The sequence below is a fragment of the Gopherus evgoodei genome, chromosome 2 (assembly GCF_007399415.2).
Source record: "Gopherus evgoodei ecotype Sinaloan lineage chromosome 2, rGopEvg1_v1.p, whole genome shotgun sequence".
NCBI classification, from domain to species: Eukaryota; Metazoa; Chordata; order Testudines; family Testudinidae; genus Gopherus; species Gopherus evgoodei.
In genome coordinates, this window is record NC_044323.1 from 44,450,778 (window position 1) to 44,466,007 (window position 15,230).

General features: G+C 39.3%; 1 protein-coding gene across 7 annotated transcripts in view; it reads left to right on the forward strand.

The window, feature by feature from the left end:
* The window catches only part of CDK14 (cyclin dependent kinase 14), a 549,017-nt gene that overhangs the window by 314,712 nt on the left and 219,075 nt on the right, over window positions 1-15,230 (forward strand). For all 7 annotated transcript variants that reach the window (XM_030550522.1, XM_030550528.1, XM_030550523.1 and 4 more), the window contains one exon: window positions 1,247-1,370. In XM_030550522.1, the coding sequence (XP_030406382.1) occupies window positions 1,247-1,370 (124 nt within the window). The remainder of the gene's footprint in view (window positions 1-1,246; window positions 1,371-15,230) is intronic.

Here is a 15,230-nt window from a genome sequence, read left to right on the forward strand (position 1 = left end):
TGACATTTCTGTTCCTTTCATGTCAGACTTTATTCTTCTATAATCAGATTTCATAACCTCACTTATATTGTTTTCTCATTTGAATAGTCTTTAAATAAATGTAGGGGGTGTGTTGCTAGCTAATTAGTGACTATTAATGTGCCTATGTTGACTTTTTCCAAATCTTTGGATTTGTTGGTATGGATCCCTAAGGCTTACAGGAGGGCATCTTTATTTGTCAGATACTTGACTAACAGGTAAAGAGTAATTCTTCCATGACCTCACACATCTAAAATACAGGGAACTGTGCTGTTTCCTTGTGGGAAGCAGAATATTTCTTCTAATACTTACAATACCAGGAAGAGCCTGTGTACAAGCAAACGGAGCCTTTTTAAAAAAGTGCATGCATAGACAACCTCTGTGAAATCAGTATTCAACAAAACAGATGTTTCTTAATACAAGTGGTAAGATTTGCCATCCTTTAGTGGCAGTGCCCATCAGAAGAGTCATGAAAATCTGAAAAAAAAATTATCTAATTGCATAACTGCACAAAAGGAAAGCTAAACACTCTAAAGCATTTGTAGAGTCTGGTGGACATTTAAAAGGGCTGGCAAGGAGTGCCAAATTCAACCTACCTTAAAGACCTTTTAGTGTATGGAAAATAGCCTCAATTTCAATGAAAACTGTTCTTGTTTTTTTAAATAAAAAACTCAGCCAACTCCTATAAAACTTTTGGGAGGAAACCCTATCTGCATCATCTTTGCAAATCATTTCGGACAAGCAGAGATCTTTGTTTATACCCTTAATATTTTGTTTGTTTTAGATCCTATATCCCATTCCCTGGCCCTGTCTCCCCACCACCATCCTATATTATTGTTTCCTGTGATTAGTACAGATACACGTCTGTCTCCAGGCTATCAGCTAATCAGTAAGGCCATATGGATAAATGGAATATAATTACAATTTGGTAGAGACTGAGCATTCTGCTTCTGGTTTTATTGTTCTTGTGTTGTTTTAAATCAGGTAAATTCAATGTGTGATACAGTGGGGTTTGTGCATTGGAGATAGTTTTCTGCAATATATATTCCTTATTTTTTACATTTGAAACTGTTTAAAAAAAATTGGAGTGGGGGGCAATTAGATGGTGATGGAGCCATGAGAAATTGTTACCATAAAATACAAATGCCCTGCAGATTGTGTAGAAATCTGGCTCATTACATACAAATATTAACAGAGGTCTTTTTTTTTTTGTCCCCTTCTTTTTCAGTTATTTTTATTTCAGTTGCTGCGAGGACTGTCTTACATTCACCAGCGTTACATTTTGCACAGGGACCTGAAACCACAGAACCTTCTGATCAGTGACACGGGGGAATTAAAGCTGGCAGACTTTGGTAGGAAAGCAGTTAATTAAAAGTCTATTTTATAATGTTGTGGGAATGTCAGACAGATGGTTTCATTGATTTTCCTGTTCCTTAGACACACCTACTTTATTGCAGATAATTGTCATTTTTTCGCCAGAGCTAAGAAATTGATTAAGGTCGACATAATACTTGATTAAAAGGAGTGAGTGGAAAATAAATAAATACTCCAAATCCTGCTAGAAAGGGATGATAACACTGAATGTAGTTCAGTTCTCGTTATCTCCGTAACTTAAAACTTAGAATTTAGAAGAGAACCTTTGAAAAGGCCTAAGGATGTACAGGTCATGTCTAGTGGACAATCATTTGTGTGTGTAGTCCTGGGGACATAAAGATCTGGAAATAAGATTTAACTTTCATGAAATGACCAATGATTGAATGAGGCTTGAGGAAATAAGAAATCAGTAATTTTCTTCCTGATGATTAGAAGAAACGAGGATTAAATGGACTGATTTTAGTATCAATTGTTGATCCCTTGTTGGGCAATTCTTTGTAAAGCATTCGAAGTATGAGACATTGTTCACCCCTTCCTTGTAAGGATGTCCCTTCCCAACACTTCCTTGAAAACCCTCCTTTTCTAGCAGTTATTGTAGCAGTGCCTCTTCCTCTAAAGGATAGTGCCAGTATGGATGTGGAAAATGGTAATGCTTTTCTTGGGGTTTGTCTACACTTACAGCAGCACAGCTGCACTTAAGATTGGTCTACACTGGTGAGGGTCGATGTAAGATATGCAACTTCAGCTACGAGAATAGCGTAGCTGAAGTCAACGCATCTTATTTTGACTTACCTCCTGTCCTCATGGTGCGGGATTGACGGCCGCAGTTCCCCCGTCAACTCTGCTTCTGCCTCTCGCCATAGTGGAGTTCCGGAGTTGACAGGTGTACATTCAGGGATCGATTTATCATGTCAAGACGAGACATGATAAATCGATCCCCGATAGAGAGATTGCTACCCGCTGATCCCATGGGTAGTATGGATGTACCCTTAGTGAAGATGCTACCTTCGCTGCTGGGAGAGCTTCTCCTGTCAGTGTAGGTACTCCACCTCCCTCAGAGGAGGTAGCTATGTTGACAGGAGAAGTCCACATGTAGACACAGCGCTCTCTATACCATGGGTTAGGTTGGTACAACTATGTTGCTTAGGGGGATGGATTTTCTATACCCCTGAGTGATGTAGTTATACCAACATAAGTTTCTAGTGTAGATCAGGTCTTGGTGACTTTAAAAAAAACACTTTGGCTTATCAAGTGTAAGCTTCAAAATGCTGACAAAGTGCTTGAGTAGTTGAGCATCTTACTCTGGACCAGATTCTCAGCTAATGAAAATCAGCATAACTCTGTCCATTTCAGTGGTACTACATCAGCTTATGCCAGATGAGAATGTGGCCCAACAGCTTCTTGAGATGCCTTTTTTTTTAAAATAAACAAACAAGCAAAAACCCACCCTATACTCTGGGCTTTCCATTCTATTTACCAAATGTAGTGAGGGTGCCTTATATGCTAATTGACAATTTTACTAGTAATTTAATGGTGATTTTGTCTGTAATTAAAGTTACTGTGAGTAACAGCTGTGTGTGTGCGCTTAATGTGCTGGGGGAAGAAATCGAGCTTCATATGATGGTCACAGTTCACATAAATTTGATTAGTCTGTAGACTGTGAAGCAGCTTAAAGAAACAATATCTGAAATAGTCATGTATAGCCTTACTCACCATTTTCTAAGTATTTTTTTAATACTTGGAAGATGCTACAAGGTTTGAACAAGAATTGTTTTTTTAAAGAAAATTCAAAGACCTCTGCTCTCCGGGATGATGTATTGTAGAATAAGATTCAATTTCTTAGAGAAATTCATGAAACATAGGGGGATCATTAGGTATTTATGCTTGCACATTAGTGCTCTGATGAAATATATGCAGTTTGAGGTGACTTATTTTCTTGGTTGAAATCGCTCGAATTTTGCCATATCAGTTAAATAAATAAAGATCCAAGGATGATATGAAAGTAACTTGAGTTATAGTCTTACAAGAATCTAAACACCTCAAGGGTAGAGTTGACAAAATAGCTGATTTATTGGTTCAGTAGCCAAACTGAAAATCAGAAAAAAAAAATTGGTTAGTTTTGAACTAAAAGTATGGTGTTTTGTTTTTCTTTGCAAAATGAAAAATGACAAATATATTGTTCTGGCTGAAAGAAAAATTCTGACATTTCTGAACTTTTAAAATGTTTTTTTTAACTAAAACTATTTACTGAATTTGACTTAAATTCACAAATAGCTTTGATATCCTGAACAATACATTTTTTGGCAAATTTAATACATTTTTTAGATGTGACAATAGGAATCCCAGCTGTAGTTTCAAACTTCTGGCTTTGTAGTTATTACTTTGATTATGAGCTCTGTGGGGCAAGGACTGCCTTTCATATATCTTTGTACAGTGCCTAGCACAATAGTGTCCTGGTCTGTGACTGTAATACAAATAAATAGTATATAGTTCTCATCTGAAAAGAACCTTTGTTAGTTCGGGGAAGAGGGTTAAATAAAAATGAAAAATTATAAGAGATGTAAAAATTGCTTCAGCTCATGGCCGGTGGGAGTCAGCTGAAGTTTTAGCTGAACCTAATGAAATCCTTTCCTGTTTATGAAGTCACTGCACATCCCACTTGTCCAGTTTGACAGGCATAGATCTGCCAGAATAGTTGGCGTGAACTGACTATACATGTCTCATTGTAACACACAGATCAAAATCCTCCAAAAACCTTCCTAAACATCAGGGATAGGAGAAAATTGTGGATATTTTTAAAAAGAAAGTGTAAGCAATGTTTGCTGAATTCTGCAGTAGCCTGTAAATTCCCCTTGCATACTCTAGACTGGGTCTATGTTACACCTCTCCCTTGGGGTAGAGAGCAAGCAAATAGGTTATCAAAAATTAGAAAATTCACTACCTCTGGTAAGTACCTCATTGAACTGGAAACACAAAATCACAAGAGACACTTCCTGGTTACTGGCAGGCCACTTGAACACTTCTAGGTTACATTGTCTGATGTGGTTTGCACGGAGTAGAAGAGTAGATGAGACATTCCCTGTTTTCACTGTGTTACCAGCCTTCCCCCTCTCAGGTAAGGAAATGCCCAAATACCATATTTATGGTGAGATCCTGGCCCCAGTGCAGTCCACAGCAAAACTTCCATTGACTTCAAGGGGCCAGTGTTTCACCTCTTTGTGTTAACAAGAAATCTAGGCTCACATGTAAGGCTTGAATACAGTGTTACTTTAAAAGCGCACAGTCCATAAATGAATAACAGGTAGCAATAGCACATGTAAAAGAAAAAGCCCTTACAATATTCATTTGCCCATATTTCTGTTGCACTATGATGGTGTCAGGGAGAATTTTTAATCCCTTATGTTTGTCTTGAGTAACCAAAAAAATCTATGGAATCCTCTATAACTGACATACTGAGAGAAGATTATAAGTCTGTATTTTTCCAAGTTATTTTTTCCCTCACAGCTTATGACCTTGTGAAATGGAAAACCAGATGGGTTACATTTCCCTCCAGAAAATCAAGATGAAAAATTAAAAACTATGAGGTAAAGAGCTGGAGGGTCATGACCCCTTTCACTGATGGCATGGGAAATGAGAAGACAAATATCCCTCTCTTTTTATAATACTATGCAATTATACAAAATAAATGACACTCTTCTACCAAAGACATAAAATGAAACCTTTTTGCTGTTGGAACTCTACCTCCCGCAGGCTACTTCTTCTCTAGAAGGTTCTTGGAAGGGAAATTTGTGTAAATTATATTTGGGATTAATGACAGTACATTAGGGTGCCTCTTCTATCTTTAAAAAAAAAAAGAGAGAGAGAGAGAGAAGTAGAGGAGAAATGAGCTTGTGTCAGAGACAGGATTGACTTTGCCAATGCAATAAATATAAAATCTTAGACTAACAGCCTTTCAGTCCCAGAAGAGAAGACCTTCAGAGTTTGGTTTCATAAGTTTACAAAAATCAACAGTGCAGCCCTAGTTTTTAATTCATTCTCAGTTTTATGTTATTCCCTCAGCCTAAGATATCAAATACTCAGAAGCTGGCTTTGGTAGATCATTGTTCTTGGATAAACATGCTGAAGGAAAAGCGTTTGTGCTTGCTAGTGCATCACATTGCAGCTGAGATGGAATCTTTGAGTAACTGTAGGCACAACCCCCTTTTTTTTTTTTAATCTGTAGAGAGTTCCCAGATGTTGATACTCTTATGTGTGTTTCATTCTTAAAAGCAAAGAAGTAACCAAGGGAGGTTTGCTTTTTTATTGTGCCTATTGAAAGAGCATTTATGAGAAGAGAGACCCAGCAATCGAAGGAAAAGGGAGAACAGACCAGAGACTGTATCAAATTAAAAATTGATAAAGTGGAAAAAATTGCTTTCATGACATTGTATGAGATGGAAGAATATGTCTAGAATAATTGTTGTACACAAAGTAAACGAAGAAAACTCCACTCTTTTTCTTTCTATTCTAAATCTAATGTACATTCGAGGGAAAATTAAAATATGCTAGGAGTTCTCCCCGTGAAATGATTAAATAGAGCAAAAATTAATTTTGATCTCATGTGTGAATTTGATTTAAAGTTTTTTTTCCCCCAAACTGTCTCTAAGTAGAAGCAAGGTGCTAAACCTTTAATGAATAGAGCTATTTTCAATTACAAATTGAAAAGCATACAGCCATTTGTTTTAAGCTACCTACCACACAAAAGTGAAACTTCCTGGCTAATTTCCTTTGGCCTCAGTTCACAATTTCTTCACTCAGCTATTTGTAGATCTTAAGCATCCTGTATTTGCAGATACGTTTGTTTAGCCTTTACACAAGATTGCTTTTGGTGTGTTGAAAAACTGATTTGTTTGGTGATGTCATTCTGCAGAAGTTTTGAAAGCTGCAGTATTTCTCAGAATAAACATATTTATCTTAACTATAGACCTTGTCAAATAATTGTGCAATATCTCATAGAAGCACATACTAGACGATATAACTCTAAAAATGGCATACTTTCCCCTCCAGAAGTACATATGATCAGATTTTTTGCTTAGTCAGTAAGTGTATGATCTATATTGTTTATTATAAGGACACTTTATGAAACCCTTCACTTTTGCTGTATATTAGAGCAACATAACTGAAATGATATCATTATTGTTACCATTAAGTTTCAAATTAATGTAGGAAAGTGTCTCCTCACAGACTTTCACTAGAAAACAATGCTTCAGAGACTTTCAAAGGAAATAAGGATTGAAGTATTACAGACACTTTCTTGTTCAGTTTTCACGTAGAAGACATAGGGTGGGTTTTTCATGAAGTGCTCAGCATTGAGGAAACACTGCCTCTGAATTGACTTCAATGTGGGGAGAATTAGGCAATTCTGAGCACTTTTGAAAATCTGATTCCTAGATTTCAAGTGACTAATTCAACTAATCTGTTCTATCAAGGTTTTCTTACCATGCCTATTACCATAGTATCTGCTGTCCAATTGATAAGAGCCCTAGTAGTTTCATATTTTATGTTTGGTCCTACTCTGTCAGCTACAAAGCAAAGATCCAGATGAGGGGTTGGGGTATTACAGGGAAAATGAGTCTTCTGTAACCTTAAACCAAATCACATCTGTGCCAGTTACATACTGACTTAAATTACTGTATACAGAGCACTCAATTTTTAAAAGCTATTATTTATTGTTATTTTTATTAAAGGCGTAGGTAATCGATATGATTCTTCTCCTAGTTGTTGGTGTAAATCAGGAGCAACTATGGAAGTCAATGGTGTTATAAGTGTAAAAGTGGTTAAAATGAGGAAAGAATCTATGCCAGTATGCCCCAAAATATGTACTAATGTAAAACTGCCCAATGAAAAATTAGAAGCATGCACAGAGCCTTTGAGAATAGGCTCACTGCCCTCAGCTGTCAGTGTACTGAAAATCCCATCCAGCATGTGGGTAGAAAACAGTGAAAGTTTAGCTTTCACTTGGAGTCATATAACTTTATCAATGTGTGTGGTTGTGGGAGAAATTAGCCAAAATATAGGAATTGGATTTCAGGAGTTTGCTGGCTGATGAAGCTTCCCTGGGACCAGCTTTCCTGGCTGTTTTTCCTTTTAGACATGCAGCGCTAGGGAATAGCAATTACTTGTGCTGATAGGGTTCTGATGAAGAGACCTATAGATGAGAGAAGTTGGAGACTCCTGAAGCGTGGGCTGTATTTTGGATTGTGCAATTACTGTAGAGCACAGATGCCTGCTGTGTAGTCACTGCTTGTAATTGACACTTCATTCTCTTTAGTATGTACACTGACTTTTACAAGTTATTTTAGGCCCTGGTTGCAGGCACAACAGCTGATCATTATTATTTTTGTCTACAAGATAGATAATGTGTGGGCTATGAACATCTAAGCATTTGAGAAAGAGGGACTGTAAAATACAAATACAAAATACAATATTGAAATAGGAAACATGGACCAGAACAATAAAATATTGCCGGCTTTATTGTAATTGTCAAAGATAGAGAAATATCTAGTGGTGTGGATTTTTGAGATTACGTATTAAATGAAGATTTTGTTTAAAGTTGCATGCTCTTCTCTTACATTTGAAAGATCGCAGTTAGAAATGTCAGCTTTGAACAGTCCTCTTGAGAGGTCCCAGCTATGTGTGATTACTCCAAAGGGTGTGAGTATTGGTGGTCAGAAACTCAGTATTTATCCCTGAAGTTCTTGGGACTGATCATTGTCTTCTGTGGGAGTGGATTTTGGGGGAGAAAATCTGCACAAGGAGATCTTCATGGAAATTTTCCTGAATTCTTCATTGGGAGGTGAAGTTTCCCCAGAAATTTTTCACTCAAACCCTTTGGGTCCCTCAGGGTCCGTGAAGATGTATGGGAACCTGTAGGGGGCCTGGGTCATCTGCATGGAGGAGGTCCTGTTTTAAGTTTTCAGGGGTTTATTAATGATCAATAAAAGAAAAGTTTTCAAATAAATATGATTAAACCTTGAGAACGTCCTTAATGACATAGAGGCTGATTAATAATAGATAGCATGAGCTAAAAGGTTTGGGGTTTGTGAGAGTTATACTCAGTGGAGAAGTGGTTTAAAAACTGGATGCTGTACATAGACCACGAATGTTTCTGTGAATTTTCATAGAGATTTTTATTGTGGAGAGCACATGCTTGGAAATGTAACAAGGGACCAGAGTAGTACCATCTAGTTTACTGTTAAAATGAGAAGCTATGTTATTTAACCTAAGAAAATCGTTTTTTTCTTCTCCATAAACATTCCCAGAAGGAATTTGTCATTACTGGAAATTGTATATGATCCCCAGATAATGGATTCTGTAAATGTGCATAGACACCATAGGCTGTTATGCTTTACTGTGTCAATGGCCCACAGAGTATCAGTTCTTTAAGATATTGATACAAGAGATCATCCTCGTGCCCAAGAAACTGTTACGTTTGGTGATCGATGATATGGAGACAATAAGGTTGTTTTGCTGAGTTCCACTATGTATGTGCAATAGCTTCAGTGTCTCCAAAGGATTGCTTATGATCTCTGTGCTTAGAATTATGACAACTCTGAGGGTTCTTCTCTCCCCCTCCCCCCATTATGTTTCTTCAACAATATTTCACTCCTCCTCTTTGCATCTATCACAATTCCTTTGGAAGAATAAGTATTGTCAGGCCTCTATTGACAACCTACATGTTGTGTTGAATTTTTGTGATTAGATGATGATGATGATGATGATTGGGTGGGGGAGGAAAGACCAACATATGCATGAATTGTAGTGCCTCTTTCTCCCCATTGTGGGTTATTACAGGACAGGGAGTGGAAGCTGGCATCTCACTGAGATGTTTAATGTCTGTTTTGCTTCAGTCTTCGCTACAAAGGTAAATTATGACTGGATATTTAACACAATTAATATTAACGAGGGAAAGAACACAAGCCAAAGTAGGAAAAACAGGGTAAGGAATATTTAAATAAATTAGATGTATTCAGGTTGTCAGGGCCTGATACAGTTCACCCCAGTGTTCTTAAGGAACTAGCTGAAGTGATCTCAGAAACATTGGCGAGGTCCCAGAGTACTGAGAAAGAGCAAACATAGTACCTGTCTTTAAAAAGGAGAACAAAGAGGACTTGAGAAATTATAGCCCAGTCAGCCTAACTTTGATACCTGGAAAGATACTGGAAAAAATTATTAACCAGTCAGTTTATAAGCACCTAGAGAGTTATAAGTAATAGTTAGCATTGATTTGTCTATCATGTCTTAATTTTCTTCTTTGACAGGGTTACTGGCCTAATGGATAGGAGGAAGTGGTAGATGCGATATATCTTAATTTTAGTAAGGCTTTTGACACAGTCCTAACATGACATTCTTATAAGCAAAACTGGTGAAATGTGGTGCAGATGAAATTACTATAAGGTGGGTACAAAACTGGTTGAAAGACTGTACTCAAAGAGTAGTTATGATTTGCTGTCAACTGGGAGAGCATACAAGTGGGGCCCTACAGGGTTCAGTCCTAGATCCAGTACTTTTTAGCATTCTCATTAGTGACTTGGATAATGGAGTGTCGAGTATGGTTATAAAATTTGTGGGTGAAACCACACTGAGAGGGGTTGTAAGCACTTTGGAGGACAGAGTCAGAATTCAAAATGACCGTGACAACTTGGAGAACTGGTCTGAAATCAACAAGATGAAATTCACTAAACACAAGTGCAAAATACTACACTTTAGAAGGAAAAATCAAATGCATAACTACAAAACGGGGAGTAATTGGCTAGGTGGCAATACTACTGAAAAGGAGGTGGGGGTTATAGTGGATCACAAATTAAGTATGAATCAACAATGTGATGCAATTGCGAAAAAGACTAATATCGTTCTGGTGTGTGTTACTAGGTACCTTATATAAGGCATGGGTGGTAACTGTCCCACTCCGCATCGGTGAGGCCTCAGCTGGAGTATGGAATCCAGTTCTGGGTGTCACACTTTAAGAAAGATTTGGACAAATTGGAGAGAGTTCAGAGAACAACAACAAAATGAAAGTTTCCAGAAAAGGAAAGATTAAAAAACTGGACATGCTGAGTCATGAGAAAAAGAAAACTGAGGGGGGATACCTGATAAGTCTTCAGATATGTGAAGGGTTGTTACAAAAAGAGAACGGTGATCAGTTGTTCTCCATATTCACTGAAGGTAGGACAAGAAGTAATTGGCTTAATGTACATCAAGGGAGATTTCGATTAGATATTAGGAAAAACTTTCCAACTACAGGGTAGCTGAGCACTGGAATAGGCTTCCAAGAGAAGTTGTGGAATCGCCATCATTGGAGATTTTTAAGAACAACATGTTAGGGATGGTCTATGTACACTTGGTCCTGCCTCAGTGCAGGGGGCTGGACTTAACGCAGAGTTCTCAAGGTCCCCTCCAGCCCTACATTTCTGTGATTCTGTGGCCTCTTGTGCACTGCAAAAAGTTAGTGAGAATTCCCCATTCTCTAGAGCCAGCTGGGGAATAAGGAGGCCACAGTTGAGGAACCAAGTTGGTTGATAGGACCCCAAAACCCAGTGTCTTGTGGGGTGGGAGTGAACTTGCTGGCAGTAAAGGCTGTGCAGGTAGAGGGCCAGAGAGGCTTGGACAGGTTGGCATACTGGTCAGGTACTTTTCCAGGGCAACAGAGCAGCGAGGGAAATGCTTTTTTATGCTCTGATTTGGGCAGACGTGGGCTGAGATTACTGCTGGGGAGTGGATTCTTTCCCTAGGATATTCCTTCTGGTGTGTTTCAGCATCTACATATAACCACTAGGTGAACTGGTCGGATGACATGGACTCAAGTGATAGCAATGTGCAAATTACAAACAGCTCTATCTTTCCATCACCATATATAACCACACCACTAACACCCAGGTGACCTAGTGCTTGTGTTACTGTGGTTCTTAAAACCCAAAGCTCTAGGTAATTGTTGCTCTTCGTGAGGCGGTGGCGGGAAATAAATCAGGGGAAACATGGCTGCCTGGGTGATTGGTGGGTGGCACAAACAGTACTGTACAAGAGTGTGTTCAGTTAGAGCTTCACTTTATTTTAGTCTCAAGCACTTACACATAATCAATAATTACCGAAGTCTGGAACAGTCTTTGAGTGGTGCAATGACAACCTTCCAATTGGCCTGTCTTTCAGCTGCTGTTGGGGACCCTAATCTGTGTCCCTGAAGTGTCTCTGCTTATTTATTGGGTTAGAGTAACAACAATATGTCAATTAAAAAGAACTTGTTAACCAAACAACTTCAAAGTTTAAGCAAGAGGTCTCCTCAAACCTCCACAAAGACATGTTTTTGCAGAGTCCTTGTGCCTTGAGGGCCCTGATAAACACATCCCAAAGGGCAGATATAGATAAGCTTCCTGTTTTTCCAAAACATATACCTCTGCAATTTCAACTGAGATCTTATCAGGAAGTACACAGGGTCGGCTCCCCCGTCAACCCTCTCCCCTCCTGACTTCTTTGCTTAGATGTGCTAAGGCTGTTGCAAAGGCCTGCTAAGACCTACTGATTTAATTGCTTTTGGCCATAAGCATGGTAGTCAATATTCCAGTTAACAGTAATGGTCCAGGCATTTTGCTGGTCTGCCAAAATGATCCTGTGCACTTGGATGAGATCAGCTTATGGATAAAGAACAGCTGACTGAAGCTGAACCAAAGCAGAGGTGATGCTGGGTGTTCAGAGGAAAGTATTTTGAGGAGTTTTCAGCCACAGTGCAGTCTTTGACTGAAGGTTCACATCCACAATTGGTCAGTTCAGTCCATAGTCTGAGTGTACTTTTGGGTTCTTCACAGACACTGAGCTCTGACATCACAATGGTACAAGTGATGCTTTCTGCTATCTCTGGTTGTCTTGGAGACTGTTCCATCCTAGTGGGTAAAGACCTGGCTTCACTTATCATACCTTTGTCACCTCTTGGTTGGATTACAGCAATGCAGCATACCTCAGAATGAAACCTTCAGTACTTAGTAAACTTGAACTGATACAAAATACTGCAGTGCATCTCCTCAGCGACAGAGGCTTCATGATCACATCACACCTGTTCTCCACTCTCTACACTGGTTCCTATAGAATTTCAAATCAAGTTTAAGGTCTTAGTCCTTAGCTTCAAAGTGCTCCATGGCCTGGGCCCAGGATACCTAAAAGACTGTTTACAGCTCCAAGATGAAGACTGTGGTTGACAGCACTCCCTGGCACAGTGGAACTCTCAACAATAAGAGTTAAGTTCATCCGTGTGAGAGACAGAACCTTCTCAGGGGTGGTCAGACACTGTGGAATGAAATCTCCCAGAAACTAAGAACTATCCCAAATCTCACTACTTTCTGCTGCAGGTGCAAGGATGATTTCTTTGTCCTTTCCTTTTCCACTATAAGCATATAGCAACATGTGTATATATAAAATAAAAAAATCATACTAAAACAAGACATTCCACTCCATACGCTTCTTGCTTTGGGCAGAGGATGAAAGGAACAACATGTGACAGATGTGTAGTCAGATTGCTTAATGCATTATTGGAAGGTGCTCAGATACTAGGGTGATGAGCACAATATAAAAACCTTTATAAAATAGTATGTAGAACAGAGTAGAATTGGCAGCATATTTCTGCTCTCATGATTTCCTTGCATACTGCCCATAAGAGACATGTGGTGGAGAAGGAGAAAAGACAGGAGTGTATGGATGGCATCAAAGTTTTCAATGACTAGCGCGTATACTATTGTCAGTGCCACGGGAGGGTCTGATTTCCTGCCATGATGTCAGACGTTGTCCATTGAAGACTGTGTGACCCATAATGTTTGTGGTAATTAGGGGCTGAGAGGAGCAGCTGAGGGAAAGGGGGTGGATCTGATGAAGGAGTTGTTGGTCAATTATCTTTGCTGACGCCTCTTATTCTAATTGGTCTAGCTTATGTGATTGCCATAGTAAACCTCAGTCTTAATCATTTCTTAGATCTGGTAGTGATATTGATCTTTCAGACAGGCTTATGAAAAATGCCATTGTGACTTTAGATGCTGAGAGAGCACCTGACAGACTCAACTGTGGATTCATGTTAGTTCTATGGCATGAAATTGGAATTGGAAAATACTTTACTGACTGGATACAAAGTCTTTGTGGAAACCCTGAGACTGTATTTTGCTCAGCTAAGGTCATATCTGTTAATGCCTTTCCCTTCGACAGAGTACAAGATAAAACTGCTAACCAAGTTAGCCATTGTGTTACATTTTTTGACAGTTTGCACTGACTGCTTTTTGAAGGTGTTGAAATTAAACTTTTCAGAAAATTCCCCTCTGCTGGAGTAAGTAACGCACATTTCATAATGTACTTCTCTTACCATAGGTAAACTCAGCGGGATTCTTAGCCTGAACAGGGTTACTCACTTACAAGTAAAATACAACCACCTCAGTGGTGCACTGTGGCAGCCAATCTATGCCAATAAGTAGTGTGACAAAGTTCCTCCTCTACCTTGGTGGGTCCTGTGCTTATTGGCGGATTTACTTGCCTCACAGATTCACCGTGTGGGTTGGGAAACAGCCCAGAGACCTTCCCCTCTGGTAGAAACCACAGTCCAGATCAATTCCTCCTGTGTCTGATCAGGAGTTGAGAGGTTTGGGGGGAACCCAGGCCCGCCCTCTACTCCGGGTTCCAGCCCAGGGCCCTGTGGACTACAGCTGTCTAGAGTGCCTCCTGGTACAGCTGTGCGACAGCTACAACTCCCTGAGCTACTTCCCCATGGCCTCCTCCCAACACCTTCTTTATCCTCACCACCAGACTTTCCTCCTGGTGCCTGATAATGCTTGTACTCCTCAGTCTTCCAGCAGTATGTCTTCTCACTCTTAGCTCCTCATGCCTATTGCTCCCAGCTCCTCGCATGCACACCACAAACTGAAGTGAGGTCCTTTTTAAACTGAGGTGCCCTGATTAGCTAGCCTATCCTAATTGATTCTAGCAGTTTCTTAATTGTCTCCAGGTGTCTTAATTATCCTGCTTGTCTTAACTGGTTCTAGGAGGTTCCTGATTACTCTAGGGCAGCCCCTGCTCTGGTCACTTAGGGAACAGAAAACTACTCATCCAGTGACCAGTATATTTGCCCTCTACCAGACTCCTGTACCCCACTGGTCTGGATTTGTCACAGTAGCTAGAGATGGGAATGACTCACCAAATATGTCTCTAATTAAAATGGGGGAAATGTAAGGCTCAATCCAACTCCCACTGATTTTTAGTTGGACTAGTATTGAGCCTTTAGGTAGGGAAATGTATTATAATTATCTAGTTGGTATTTGGTCAGGATGCCCTTTCCCGTGTAAAAAATGATCTTTTAATTACTTGGATTTAGGTTTGATCCAAACTACAGCACCTTTGCCCTAGGTCAGCAGTAATTACCTACAGAATGACCAACACCACTTTTTTCAGAGCCTGGCGTTGACCACGTCCAAGATCCTTCCTAGTTTGAGAGCTCAAGAAATTGCAGAGTGAAGTGTACAACATCTCTTGTTATAAGACAGGCCTATCCATCGCATCGAACTGTGACAGTATTTAAAATATTTTACCTTCTTTCTTAAGTTTCTTAAAATTCAGCATTGGGTGCTTCTAGTATGGTTACGGTGACAAAATACTATATGCACCTAGTAAGACAAGAAGCCAGTAAAGGATATAAGGAAAAGTGAAGTGCTCAGACCAGTGGGAGAAGAATTATAACTAAAGAAGTGGCATTATGGGGAAGCTAGAAGTGAGGTTTTGTTAGTCAGTAAAATTACACCCTAAACATAATGAAACAGCTTAAAAATAAAAACAAAACA